Here is a 14915-nt window from a genome sequence, read left to right as displayed (position 1 = left end):
GTTTGGGAAGTTCCAGTCTAGCAAGTGAGAATTTTACTGCAGGGGAAATAGTTGACATAAAGATGTACTTGCATATTAGGCACTCAGATTTCAAAGATTTACTCGCCTATTGGGCAAAGATATACTTGCATATTAGGCATTAGGATTTGAAAATTTAGTTGAAGCTTATCAGCAAAACCAGTACCAAGGCTGCCCTGACTGTCATGCTCCCTGTCTTCCACAGCGGGAGTCGTGTGAGGTTGGCTGCAGCAGCGCGGAAGGTGCATATGAAGAGGAAGTACTGGGTAAGAGGACACACATGACTTTTAAAAAATAAGCTGCACCACTCTAGTGACTTGTACTTATGTAAAGATAATGAAACACCTCTCAAAACATCTTGACTTCTGTATCTCCATATAATCAAAAATATCTACTTAGAGAATTCAATAATTTCAAACGTATAGGCCATTCTGATAAAGATTCAGCAACATTCTTCTTTCAGAACAAAACAGAGGAAACAGTACATGACTAATGTTTAGGACCAGATTTTGTCCTCAAGTTCAGTAGGTACACTCACTTCTATCTTAATGACAGAGAAATGTACATCCTGAGCAGACTTGATGTCAGAGAATGCCACTGTTTTTTTTCTCTCTTTTTTATTTATTTATTTTTGTATACATGTGCACTTTAAGTTTTAGGGTACATGTGCACAACGTGCAGGTTTGTTACATGTGTATACATGTGCCATGTTGGTTTGCTGCACCCATTAACTCGTCATTTAACATTAGGTGTATCTCCTAATGCTATCCCTCCCCTCTCCCCACACCCCACAACAGGCCCCGGTGTGTGATGTTCCCCTTCCTGTGTCCATGTGTTCTCATTGTTCAGTTCCCACCTATGAGTGAGAACATGCAGTGTTTGGTTTTTTGTCCTTGCAATAGTTTGCTGAGTGTGATGGTTTCCAGCTTCATCCATGTCCCTACAAAGGACACGAACTCATCATTTTTTATGGCTGCATAGTATTCCATGGTGTATATGTGCCACATTTTCTTAATCCAGTCTATCGTTGTTGGACATTTGGGTTGGTTCCAAGTCTTTGCTATTGTGAATAGTGCCGCAATAAACATACGTGTGCATGTGTCTTTATAGCAGCATGATTTATAATCCTTTGGATATATACCCAGTAATGGGATGGCTGGGTCAAATGATATTTCTAGTTCTAGATCCCTGAGGAATCACCACACTGACTTCCACAATGGTTGAACTAGTTTACAGCCCCACCAACAGTGTAAAAGTGTTCCTATTTCTCCACATCCTCTCCAGCACCTGTTGTTTCCTGACTTTTTAATGATGGCCATTCTAACTGGTGTGAGATGGTACCTCATTGTGGTTTTGATTTGCACTTCTCTGATGGCCAGTGATGATGAGCATTTTTTCATGTGTCTGTTGGCTGCATAAATGTCTTCTTTTGAGAAGTGGCTGTTCATATCCTTCGCCTACTTGTTGATGGGGTTGTTTGTTCTTTTCTTGTAAATTTGTTTGAGTTCTTTGTAGATTCTGGATATTAGCGCTTTGTCAGATGGGTAGATTGCAAAAATTTTCTCCCATTCTGTAGGTTGCCTGTTCACTCTGATGGTAGTTTCTTTTGCTGTGCAGAAGCTCTTTAGTTTAATTAGATCCCATTTGTCAATTTTGGCTTTTGTTGCCATTGCTTTTGGTGTTTTAGACATGAAGTCCTTGCCCATGCCTATGTCCTGAATGGTATTGCCTAGGTTTTCTTCTAGGGTTTTTATGGTTTTACGTCTAACATTTAAGTTTTTAATCCATCTTGAATTAATTTTTGTATAAGGTGTAAGAAAGGGATCCAGTTTCAGCTTTCTACATATGGCTAGCCAGTTTTCCCAGCACCATTTATTAAGTAGGAATACTTTCCCTATTTCTTGTTTTTTGTCAGGTTTGTCAAAGATCAGATAGTTGTAGATCTGTGGCATTATTTCTGAGGGCTCTGTTCTGTTCCATTGGTCTATATCTCTGTTGTGGTACCAGTACCATGCTGTTTTGGTTACTGTAGCCTTGTAGTATAGTTTGAAGTCAGGTAGTGTGATGCCTCCAGCTTTGTTCTTTTGGCTTAGGATTGACTTGGCAATGCAGGCTCTTTTTTGGTTCCATATGAACTTTAAAGTAGTTTTTTCCAATTTTGTGAAGAAAGTCATTGGTAGCTTGATGGGGATGGCATTGAATCTATAAATTACCTTGTGCAGTATGTTTTAATGACTGGAAAGTATAGGCATATTGTATTGAATGTACCTTTCATTATTCAGCTAACAGTTATCTGACAGAGTGCGTACTGTGTGTATGACTCCCCAAAAGGCTCTAGGAATTTGTAAAATATACAGAAGCTATGCTTCTCCGTGTTAGATTTTGAGCAAGTAGGGGGCTTGGGTGTTTATCAGCTCCCTCTGCCTGATTTCAGAGTAGGTTGGGCATGTCAAAGTAGCTTTGCCTTAGTGTGTTAACTCTCCAGTAGTTTCTAAAAGGCCAACGCTTTGATAAGTCATGGCTTGGATGTCAGCAGATATCATTTCCAGAGTTCCCTAGGGCATCCTCCCACCGAGCAGTAGACAGTTCCCTTAAGTCTGAAGGATGCTTGGCTCTTCCATACATTGTAGTCCTTGACTCAGTGGCTTGTTCCTTGCTCTCAGTGGCTGATGGAAATCAGAAGGGGAATCTTATCTTGCTGTTCTGATTTGCTTCTGCCCTTTAGTGTCCCACAAAAGACACCCTAGACATTTCTGTGGAGAGGTAGTGATATTACATTTTTTTTTTCAGTGTCACGGGAATTAGCTGTGGATAAAATGTATATTTTATGGTTTCCAAGCTGTGCACTGATGTGCTCCAGGCCATTACAGCAATCTCATGGGGAGCCATGGAGTATTTTAAACACTCAAGGTAAACAGAGAGATATGTGAAATCTGTTGGATGGTGATACCCAATCTGATCATAAGATTGAAGGAGTTGTGCAGTGCCCAACAGGTACACAGGCTCCATTAGTATGTAATTATTTTTATTTAAGGATGAAATAAATATACAGTTTTCTCTTTCAATTTCTTATTTGTTTCAAATATCTACCAAATTGTTAGATACCAAATTGTTAGTCAATTTGGTATTAACACATACTTATTAAGTTATATTACTTAAAAAATTGAACTGTTAGAGAATTCTTATGGTTCATGGAACTATAAAAAAATTTCTGAGAAACTAAGGACACCAGAACTGAGGAAGTGTGGAATCTTTTATTTACATTCCTTTATTATATTCTAAAATTATATTACCAACTTAATTATACAATTCTGTTAGAATACAAGAGTAACCAATGCTTTATTTTTATTTTCTCATTGGCTGTGGATCAATGTCTATGTACCACTAACTAATGAGATGTATGAAGTTTAAATAAAGGCATTTGTACTTAAAGACCGTATCTGTAGTCTGTTATAATGAATCCTTTTGTCCATGATCCTAAGACCTTATTTGTCTTTAACACATCTGATTTCTAGGCCATTTATTGGTGAGTATGCTATATTCATTTTAGATACCTCCCATATCTCTTTTCACATGATGGAAAATGATAATAGCTAATAACATATTAAATAAATAGCTAATATAATAAATAAATAAATGTATATATTTGCATATACAAAAATATATATGCGTGTGTGTGTGTGTGTGTGTGTGTATGTGTATTTTATATATATATATATATGAGAGAGAGAGAGACAGAATCTCACTCTTATCACACAGGCTGGAGTACAGGGGCACAATCACAGCTCACTGTAACCTCAAACTCCTGAGCTCAAGCAATCCTCCTACCTCAGCCTCCTGAGTAGCTAGGCATGAGCCACCATGCCTGGCCAAAAATAGCTATTTTTTATTAGGCATTTATGAGTTGACCACTTTTCTCATTAATTAATATGTATTAGCTCCTTTTGTCCTCAGAGTTATACATACTATTATTAACCTCATTTTACAGGTGAGAAAATTGAGGCACAAAGTTTATAAACTTGCTTGAGGCCACATAGCTGGTAAGGGGTATCTCTGAAATTATAACCCAGCTGCCTGGTAACAGAGCCTTTTCTTACCCACTGTGCCATATACTGAAAATAGGATGGAGCTCAGTCTAGCTTCCCTTTTTCATTTGGCTCTCTCTTTGCCTTGATATTTTAGCATAAACCTACTTTACCTTTTTTTTTCATATGTATCACCATGGCTTTGAAATATGTCTATGTTTAGCTATGATATTTACATTTACTTGTACTTATATAACTGATCACATCTGCCCAGTTCTCAACTTTTGTCATTTCTGATGCCTCCTGGTTATTCTTCCTCACTCTGCTGACAACTCCATCATTGGACTCCCCTTCAAGGTGTCCACAGCATACCTAATTCCTGTTATTGAGAGTTTCACAACAAGAAAGGGAAGGAAAATGGACCTGTACTTTGCTTATTCAGTTATAATAGTCAAAAATGAACTATAAAAAGAAGAATCAGCAGAGAAGAGTTGTGCTAGGCCTCTTTGTGGGCTAGGTCCTCAGATGACAATGGCTTTGATTTTTCTGGATTACAGAGTATGGACTTTATTTGGTCCATGTCTGGTGTCTGTAGTGATGAGAATTGCGTCAATTTTCTCTTAACCAGAGTAAGGTCCTAGGAGTCTGTATTTAACCATTTTAAGCTCCCTACCAAATTTACCATGCTTTCTCAACCAGAGTGCTGATTTTGTTTCTATAAAAGAAAGCTGAAGCATTAAATTCATCACAATTTTGGAAAAATACAAAAAGTAAAGTAAAATAATTTAATCCCAGTGACATACCATTCAGAAATCTAGCCCTTAGTACCATGCCTGGCAAGCAGCACCTGAGAAATTGCTGCCAATTGTAATATGTCTAATGTTTAGATGTCCTGAAATATTTTATAATGTGAAACAGCCAATCATAGCATCCTTTGGAGTAAAGGCAATTTCTCTGTACATATAAAAAATAATTTGTTGTTAAGATGCATAGCAATAGTAGAATTAGAGTATAAAATTTCAGAAATATATTGGGGTACACATCCCAGGATAATGGATGGTTCTGTTGTGCCACAGACATGCTCTGAGCACTGGCTCCCCCAGTCTGTAAGAGAGTGGTATTGTAAGAGAAAACTGGACACCTCAGAACCCTCTGTGTCATCTGCCTGTAAAACCAAAACCTGAACAAAAAAATACTATGTTCAAAGATAACAATAAATTCTGTGGAAAAAAGACTGACAGACTGATTGATTTTTAAAAATAAATTGAATATGCATACCATTGATTATTCAGGTGAGTTATTGTGGCAAGATGCAGTTTTAGCAAGAGAATATGGAGAGCCCTAGATGAGACAGGCACACACTCTCTTGCGCTGATGGACAGGAGTGCAGAGTGAGTGAAATCTTGTTTTCTCCCCAGAAAATGCAGACCTTCCAACTGCGCCCTTTGCTTCTTCCATTGGAAGCCACAACATGACATTACGATGGAAATCTGCCAACTTCTCTGGAGTAAAATACATAATTCAGTGGAAATATGCACAGCTTCTGGGAAGCTGGACTTATACTAAGGTATGAAAGGCTGCCTTTTTACCTAAACCCAGACCCCTTCTCAATTTTTTTTTTTTTTTTGAGATCGAGTCTCGCTGTGTCGCCCAGGCTAGAGTGCAGTGGCGCGATCTTGGCTCACTGCAAGCTCCGCCTCCCGGGTTCACGCCATTCTCCTGCCTCAGCCTCCCACAGGCGCCCATCACCACGCCCGACTAATTTTTTGTATTTTTAGTAGAGACGGGGTTTCACCGTGTTAGTCAGGATAGTCTCAATCTCCTGACCTCGTGATCCGCCCGCCTCGGCCTCCCAAAGTGCTGGGATTACAGGCGTGAGCCACCGCGCCTGGCCCCCAATTTTTAAAAGCGCCAAATTATTACTTATAGTTTTAAGCATAAAGGCCTTCTAGAAAATATTCAACTGTAAGATGGGTAGTTGGATTAGATGAACTTTAATCTCAGCTACTCTGTAACATGTTAATACTAAGCCTTAACATTAAGGCTTATTTTATAGGGAAAATATAATATTTATTTTATAAGGAAAATATAATGTTGGACATATATACTATTCCTTCAGTACAGCATCACGTAACCATTCACCTCATTAGTCATTATTTGCCCATCCCAGCTAAGATGAGTCCAGCTAGGATGGAGGGCAGAAGAAAGATTCTCATGGGGGTTGTTGCAATTTAGAAGTACTGTCTATGGTGGTCATCCAGGACTGTGTCTTTTAGGGAAGCATGAGAAAGTTTAGAAAAAAAAAAATAGTCCTGAGATACTATGTGTACTAACAGAAAAATTTAAGTCCTTGAGGTAAATGCCAAATAATTGAATCCATAATTTTGCTATTTGGAAGGGGAGAATTTCTGAGTGCATTCTGCACGCTGATGTCTGAATGGCTTAGCTCTAAGCTCCAGGCCTCTCTTTCATCTTCTCTGTTGAGCCATCCATCTTTTACAAATTAGTCTATGCTTTTGAGTCCCAATGTAGGGTGCTGATTCTATATATGCTGATTATTGATCACTCCTTGATCTAGACCGTGTCCAGACTGTCCTATGTGGTTGAGCCCCTGCACCCCTTCACTGAGTACATTTTCCGAGTGGTTTGGATCTTTACAGCGCAGCTGCAGCTCTACTCTCCTCCAAGTCCCAGTTACAGGACTCATCCTCATGGAGGTATGGTGTGCACACATTTCTTATGAAAGGAAATTATTCCAAAGCTTTAATTTAGTTTGTTTTTATTTTAAACAAGGAAATAAATCTATTCCTTCCTATTAATCGATCCATTCAACAACTGGGTACATAACTATGTGCCAGGTAGTATTCTAGGTACTCACAATACCTTCATGATCAAAAGAGACAATGACCCCTGCTCTTGTGGAGCTCACTTTCTTTTTTTCTTTTCTTTTCTTTTTTTTTCTTTTTTTTTTTTTTTTGGAGACAAGAGTCTTGGTCTGTTGCCCAGGCTGGAATGCAATGGTGCGATCTTGGCTCACTGCAACCTCCACCTCCCGGGTTCAAGTGATTCCCCTGCCTCAGCCTCCCAAGCAGCTGGGACTCAGGCATGAACTACCATGCCTGGCTAATTTTTTGTATTTTTAGTGGAGGTGGGGTTTTGCCATGCTGGCCAGGCTGGTCTTGTACTCCTGACCTCCAGTGATCTGCCCGCCTTGGCCTCTCCAAAGTGCTGGGATTATAGGCGTGAGCCACTTCGCCCAGCTGGAGCTCACATTTTGGTGGAAGAGAAATATTCTGCAACAAACATAAGAAATAAATAAAGTATATTGTAAGTGGGATGGTGCTGTGTGCTATAGTAAGAGGAATATTTTGAGCAGGGTTTGTCATTTAGGGGATTGGAAATGAAGAGTGAAGAGAGAAGAAGAGGCCAGTGGTAGTATGAAATAAGGTGGCCAAAATGAGCCTTAGTGAGCTGGCAGGGTAAAGTTTGAGCAAAGACTTAAAGGAGGCAAGGAAGTCAACCAGGCAGCTGTCTCAGATAGAGAGTTTCAGGCAGAGGGATGGTCCATGTGGAGGACCGAAGGCAAGAACATCCTTGGCCTGATCAAGGAGCAACTAGGAGGCCCATATGGCTGAACAAGAGTGAAGGAGGCAGAGGAGTAACAGCTAAGGTCAGAGAGATGGGGGCCAGATCCCGGTCTACCTCAGGGACCTTGGTAAGGAATGTGGCTTTTATTCTGGAAGGAGAGTCACTGTAAGGTTTTGAGGAGAGGAGTGACATGATCTGATGCAAACTGCTTTGTACATTAAAAGGAAAACTGGCTGCTGTATGAAGAATGAACTCTGGGGTGTGGGAGGAAGCAGGAAGAACTGGTAGGAAGCCATGTGGTGACCCAGGTGAGAGGCCCAGGGGTGGTAGTGATGTGGTATAGATATGTTTGGATTCTATTTTTATTTCTTGATATAATTTTAGTCTTTTTATTGCCTAGGTTGTAAACTTCTTTGGCTGTGGAAAAATAATATCAGTAAAAAATTTCACCTCGTTTTTGTTTTATTTTTATTTTTTTTACTGAAAAGTTGGTTATTTTTTGTATTATATTTTTAATATAATTGAAAGGAAGATTGGGCACTTTTTTCATTCATTCAAGTATTAATCAAGGACCTATTGTATACCAGACATTATTCTAGGAACTAAAGATGATAAAATCTTAACACATATGGGGCTTGCATTCCAGCTAGGGAAGACAGTCAGATAAGTAATTAAGTAAAAGTATTTGTTGGGTTATGAGAAGACCCAATGTATAGCACCCTTCTTCTTAGTCTGAATTCTGAACCAATAAAAGATAAAACAAAAACAGCCAGAAGATGGCTGCAGGAATGTCAATATTATTTCTGATAAGGGCCAAATAGGATGATGATAGATTTTAAAGCAGGAGGTGGGATCTGACACATAGCCAGAGGCTTGGTCACATAGGGCCATACTGACCCTGATAAGGAGCACAGATTTTATTCTAAGTGGGATAGAATGTCTTTGGAGTGTTCTAAGGAGGGGAGGGACTGGTTCAAGTTTTAAAATTTTCAGTATGGCTGATGCATGGAGAATAGACTGGGAGGGTGGAAGGAGGGCCAGGGAAGCTGGGGAGCTGTTAGGAGGCCAAGCAAGTCAGGCTTGATTTGGTGATGGCTCTGACTAGGATGATGATGAGAAAATAGGGAAAGGTTTGTCATATATTTTGAAGATTGAGCTGTTGGGGTTGCTGAATGGATTTGTCAAGGAAGATGGGAAAATCAATGTTGCTAACTTAGACTTTCAGTCTGAACACCTGAATGTCATCATTTACTGAGACAGGGACACAAGGGTAAAGGAGGAGTGGCTTTCCTAGATAAAACCATCAGTTCTGTTTCGGCCAAGTAAAATTTGAGATGTCTATTAGATATCCAAGTGGAGTTGCTGAGGAAGCAGTTAAATGGAAGGATTTGGAACTCAGGAGGTAAGTCGAAAGTATCCAAACTATCAATTTAGGAGTTATCACCACAGAGATGTGATTCAAGCCATGGGCCTGGAGGCAATACGCTAAAAGTGAACGTGGTTGAAAAAAGGAGAAGGTCAAGTTGTCAGCCCAAGGGCCCTTAATATTTGGGAAGAAGAGGAGGGACAGCAAAGGACAGGGAGAAGGAGAGTCTCGGGAGCTTGTGGTGTCTCAAAGCCAAGTGATGAAAGTGTTTCAAAAATGAAGGTGATTGAGTATGACACAGTGACATTGTCTCTGGAAAGCAACAAAAAGCTTTTTGTCTGCTAGATTCCTGCTTCCTCATTTTCCCACCCTTTATACAGAATGTTGCCCTATCAGAATATAACTTTATCTGAGCTGCTGTCCTCTGAATACTAATATGTCCTTAGAGCAATTCTAGCTCTAAATAAATGTTATTGTTCTCTTGTTCAAAATATATTCATGGGATATCTATAGATGCATGGATACTTTGAGAAGCTTACTCTCTTGCAGAAGAGATAAAGCACATGCCTAACTAACCTCACAATAAGGTAAAGCTTTATTAAACACATAGAAAAGGTACTGACAAATTCCCATGGCAGTTTAGAGGAGGGAAATATTATTTCCGAAATGAAATATTAAAGAAATCTCTTTGGAGGAAGTCTCATTTGTTGAGTTAGACATGAGGTGAGGAGAGAAAAGGGCAGGTCCAGGTGTCTATGTGACCAGGGTCACCAAGATTGGATTCTAACGCATGGAGGGAAATCAGTCAGTATTCCATCTGCTGGAAGCATAGGATACAGGAAGAAAAATAGTGAGAATAACATTGGGAAGGCAGACTAGGTCCAGATTACCAACAATCTTAAATGTCCTGGGTAAGGAGTTTGTACTTTATTTAGAACGCAGTTAGGAGTTATGGAAGGTTTTAAAGCACAGCAGTAATTGCTTCACATCCTTCTCAAAAAGAGAACTTTGGCAACTGCACATAGAATAGATTGAGAGAATGAGACAGATTTGAAAGTACAGAGGTAGCGACCAGCTGGGAAGTTACTGTATTATTTTAAGATTTTATCAAAACTGCTTTTTAAAAACAGAACATATATTGGGTATTCTCTGACTTATTATTTTGAAGATGTGACTTCCACACCAGGAAAAGGATTCAAGCCTAGAAACCTTAGAGGAAGGCAAATGCTGAGGCAGACACTGAGGGAGAGTTGTCTGGTGCCCCCGCCCTCAGAGTTAGCTGAGGCAACCCAGGAAGACATGCTCCAGGCTGGATGCCCTAACCCTCAGCTCTGGAGATGTGCCTATCTGCAGAGAGCCTCAGGCTGAACTAGGCCTTGGACCTAAGCAGAGTCCAGCAGCTGATGAAGTTGGCTGGGGCATTTTTCCCCTTCCCTGATGGGTGCTCTCTCCTTGTTTGTCAGATCTCAGGGTTTGTGTGGCCACCTCTGCTGATTATTCTGACTATTCTTGCTTAGAGCCTCAGATCAAACACTGACCTAGGACTATGTTTGAAATTTTCCAAATCAGAGTAGAATGAATTCTTCCTTGTTCCAAGCAATGCCATATGTTATCCAACAGTGCTGGGACATTTTCTGGTGCTACAGAAATACCATGCAGGGACATTGGCTGGGCAAATCAAAATAATGAAAGCAAATTTTGCATCCATTTCTGGGCCTTTCTCCTGGATAAGCAAGCTCACATACCCTCTGTGTCTTCTAGACCCTATGTGGGTGTCCTTCTTATGGATAGCATCTCATGTTTCTGATGCTCACTTTTCTAGCTACATCAAAACTTAGAAACTTATCTGTATTGTGTTAATTGCCTCATAACCCTATTTTCTTTTAGCTATGGGAATGACATGATTTTAGATAGTGCTATTGCCTTTTTTTTTAGACAGAGTCTCGCTGTCGCCCAGGCTAGAATGCAGTAGCGCAATCTCAGCTCACTGCAACCTCCGCCTCCCGGGTTCAAGCGATTCTCCTGCCTCAGCCTCCTGAGTAGCTGGGACTACAGGTGCATGCCACCATGCCTGGCTACTTTTTGTATTTTTAGTACAGATGGAGTTTCACCGTGCTAGCCAGGATAGTCTCGATCTCCTGACCTTGTGATCTGCCCGCCTCGGCCTCCCAAAGTGCTGGGATTACAAGCGTGAGCCACTGCATTTTTTTTTTTAAGACAAGGTCTCACTCTGTCGCCCAGGTTGGAGTGCAGTGGCACAATTTCGGCTCACTGCAACTTCTGCCTCCTAGGTTCAAGTGATTCTTGTGCCTCAGCCTCCCAGGTAGCTGGGATTACAGGCATGCACCACCATGCCTGGCTAATTTTTGTAATTTTAGTAGAGATGGGTTTTTGCCATGTAGGCCAGGCTGATCTCGAACTCCTGGCCTCAAGCAATTGGTCCATCTCGGCCTCCCAAAGTGCTGGAATTACAGGCGTAAACCACTGCACCCGGCCTAAATGGTGCTATTGCCTTTTAACTGGGTCCTTTCAGAAAATAATTTCTTAACAAAGAGGAATGATTGTCAGGCAAGGGATACCAGCATTTCAGGGAAGATTTTTGTGTTGTTGTTTTTTTTTTTTGGTAGGGAAGACCTGGACAATGATCACATCTTGCCATGTAGGTGACATTTAACTTGCTTCAACGGTAGAAGATCACATTTGGGCATTGACCCTAATGACTTAAATTTTGACATTCTAATTATATTATAATTCAGTGGGAGAAATGTATTTCTTCCCTGTTTATCATGGTGACTGACTACATGGAGCCGAGGAGTGATGCAATGATGCTTGTGTTTGCTGAAAATTAGTCTGAGAGTTAGAGATGAATTGCATCAGAGAAAGGCTGAGAGAGCAATTAAAAGGGCTTTTAAAAGTCAGTGGTGATGCAGAGCATTTGCCAAAAGTGTTCAGAGGGAGAGAAATCTACTCAAGAGCAAAGTAACTTCTAATTGTGTCTTTCTACGGAAAGAGGAAATAAAAGAGTCTGGTTTTAGGGGTTTGGTTTGAAAAGCAGGTGGAGACACAGATGGAAGCTAGGCTGTCAGATCATTTGTTGTCCTTTCTTTGTCCACTTAAGTAGCTGCTGGGGACTGTGTGTGAATGCTCAGTCGTTTCATACATGCTCCTTTAATCCTTTGCCAGGGCAGGGGTGCTGAAGCACAGTCAGCCTGGATTTCCAGGACCTGAGAGCTGGGGTAAGGAAAGTGTAGTCTGGGTCATTAGAGCTGATGCCAACAAAAGTGAAGCCAACTGTTTGAATTCCAGCTCATCTGAACCCACATCTCCAGCTGGAACCAGCAAGGCTGCCCCACTCAAATGAGTGAAAAGGCCCCAGGATGGCCTTTTTTTTTTAAAAACTCGTCGATCATTGACTCCAGTTTTAGTCACACTCTCCTCTTCTTCCTAAACTGGTTCCATCCCATGTTTCAACTCATTTAAGTCTCTAGAAAGTCCCGATGACTTTTTTTAAAAGGGCCATTATTGTATTCGTATACACTATATTTAATTTTATTTCATTAATTAGAAGTGAGGAAAGTAACATTTGAAAGGGCGTCTTGGGAAAGGAGCGAACTGGTTTAGACATCTTACCACCTTTCCTCTATCACATATTTTGAATATTAATAAAATTATTTCGTTTCCATTAAGTTTTCAAAAAAAAGAAGACTTTTTTCCATCTTATTTTAAAAACATCACGCTTGCACATTTTTCTGCTCACCATGTCACCATTATCTCTTCCAGTTCCTGAAACTGCACCTTTGATCAGGAATATTGAGAGCTCAAGTCCCGACACTGTGGAAGTCAGCTGGGATCCACCTCAATTCCCAGGTGGACCTATTTTGGGTTATAACTTAAGGCTGATCAGCAAAAATCAAAAATTAGATGCAGGGACACAGAGAACCAGTTTCCAGTTTTACTCCACTTTACCAAATACTATTTACAGGTAAGAATTAAGTGACACAGAGGAAAATATAGCCAGCATGGCTGCAGGCATGATAATTATTTAAGAAATATGGGTATCAAATAGTTTAAATGTACTTTGAGAAGCGCTGCTCACTCCATGGTGTTGGGTTGAAGTCACTGTGGTTTTCCTCAAGCCTATATGCTTATTAGATTATAGGGTCCTAAGCAAAAACATTCTCAAGCGTTTCTATTATATTCAGAGGAGACTTATAAATATGGCTAACAAAGACATAAACACCATGAATGTCAAATTTTCATTTAATCCAATATGAAAAAAGTAAGGAGGTAGAGTTCTGTTTAGGTATTTTTATTAACCATTAGGGTAATTATTTTATTATTGTTAGCTTGTCTATCATTTACTAGAGCCTCTTTAAATTTGGAGAAGAATGGGGGTCATGCAGATAGCAGAGTTCAGCTTTTGACCTCTATGACCCTGAACTGTTCTAGGGGAATGCAAACAAGGATGTGATTGATGGTCATTTTAGTGCTGAGCAGTGGCACCATGTAACTAGACTCATGCATTGCCACATCATCCTTTAAATAGAAAAGTTATTGCTCCTTCTATTTTTATCTCATGTTCACACCACGCCATGTGAAACACGTCTCTCCAAATTGTTTTTGGAATAGGTTTTCTATTGCAGCAGTAAATGAAGTTGGTGAGGGTCCAGAAGCAGAATCTAGTATTACCACCTCATCTTCAGCAGGTATGGTTCAGGCTTGTTCCTTTAGCTACACAGGAATGAGGGTGGCAAGGGTGGTTTCAGAGCCAGAAGCCCTGGGTCACCTGGTAGACCTCAAGACCCACCTCTTCTGCCCAAATGAAATTGTCTTTTGAGTACTTGTTAAGTTTTCCATTTTAGGTGAACCTAAGTATTTGATGAATTAAAGTAAGTGGTTAGATTGAAAGTTTTAATATTAGGATTTGGGAATTGAAAATCAGAATAAAAAATTTAGGGTTTTAAAAAATGGCCTCAAACCTTTGGTTTCAGTTGAAATCACTAGTGTTTCTGACTCACATTTACACACTTAAGGGATACATATAACTTTTCTGCCCTAATCCCTATTTTAGATTATATATTATTATTTGATATATATCAGACATTGTTTTTCCAGTATCTGTGCTTTTAAATATATCTGGACTTCAATAATTTACATATTACTATATAAGTGTTCAATCTGCCAAAGTATCTTTTATCATTTTGTAAGCGCCTTTTCTTTTTGGCTTTGGTGTTTTATTGATTACCTCAAGTGACTGAATACTTACTGTATGATATATGTGTGAGCAAAATAATAAATGAAAATGCATTCTAAGAAGTACTGGAAATTTGAGGGGAAACTAATAAAATATTTTTGAGAACATCCAAAGATTCTGAATTCTGGGAGCCTGTTTTCTATTTTTACTAGAACCCTATTTGCTGACTTGACTGCCCCTTACTCTAATCTGTACATGCCTGTGCCAATGGGTATTGAATGTCATCCATCATCAGCCTTTGTTTTTTTGGCTGTTCCTAGACTCTAGGAAAGGAGAAGTATTTTTGTTATGTAAGAAGCACATCCAAAGGGTGAGTTAAATATAGAGCAGGGTTAAGGTTGTTGTTACTGTGATTATTGCATAACATTCATTAAATACCCTAAAAATGTTCACCCATGCACCTTGCATCAGTCTCCACTTGAACAGGGCATCAAGCAGAGTTCTGCAGCCTTCCAGTGTCATTCCTCTAAGGACCTTTCTTCTGCCCCAGAAGGAAAGATACTGAAGGCAACACAGAGACAACCAGTGTCTGACGATATGTGTGTGTTATGCATAACCCACTCTGGCCTAGGGTGGACCACCTCCACCGAGCCAGTTCTCATGGCTGAAGATAATGAGCTGAGCTGGGGCAAGGCTGTTGAGAATAGTGATACATCACGTGATG

At 40.0% G+C, this 14915-nt stretch overlaps 1 protein-coding gene across 3 annotated transcripts in view; it reads left to right on the top strand.

Moving 5' to 3' along the window:
* Positions 1–14915, top strand: part of ROS1 (ROS proto-oncogene 1, receptor tyrosine kinase) — a 145824-nt gene that overhangs the window by 17409 nt on the left and 113500 nt on the right. For all 3 annotated transcript variants that reach the window (XM_055262388.2, XM_055262401.2, XM_055262395.2), the window contains 5 exons: positions 224–284; positions 5462–5610; positions 6622–6760; positions 12778–12979; positions 13627–13703. In XM_055262388.2, the coding sequence (XP_055118363.2) occupies positions 224–284; positions 5462–5610; positions 6622–6760; positions 12778–12979; positions 13627–13703 (628 nt within the window). The remainder of the gene's footprint in view (positions 1–223; positions 285–5461; positions 5611–6621; positions 6761–12777; positions 12980–13626; positions 13704–14915) is intronic.

Source organism: Symphalangus syndactylus, chromosome 2 (assembly GCF_028878055.3).
Source record: "Symphalangus syndactylus isolate Jambi chromosome 2, NHGRI_mSymSyn1-v2.1_pri, whole genome shotgun sequence".
Classification (NCBI taxonomy): domain Eukaryota; kingdom Metazoa; phylum Chordata; class Mammalia; order Primates; family Hylobatidae; genus Symphalangus; species Symphalangus syndactylus.
Note: the sequence above shows the minus strand (reverse complement) of the source record. Positions and strands in the feature narration are given on the sequence as shown.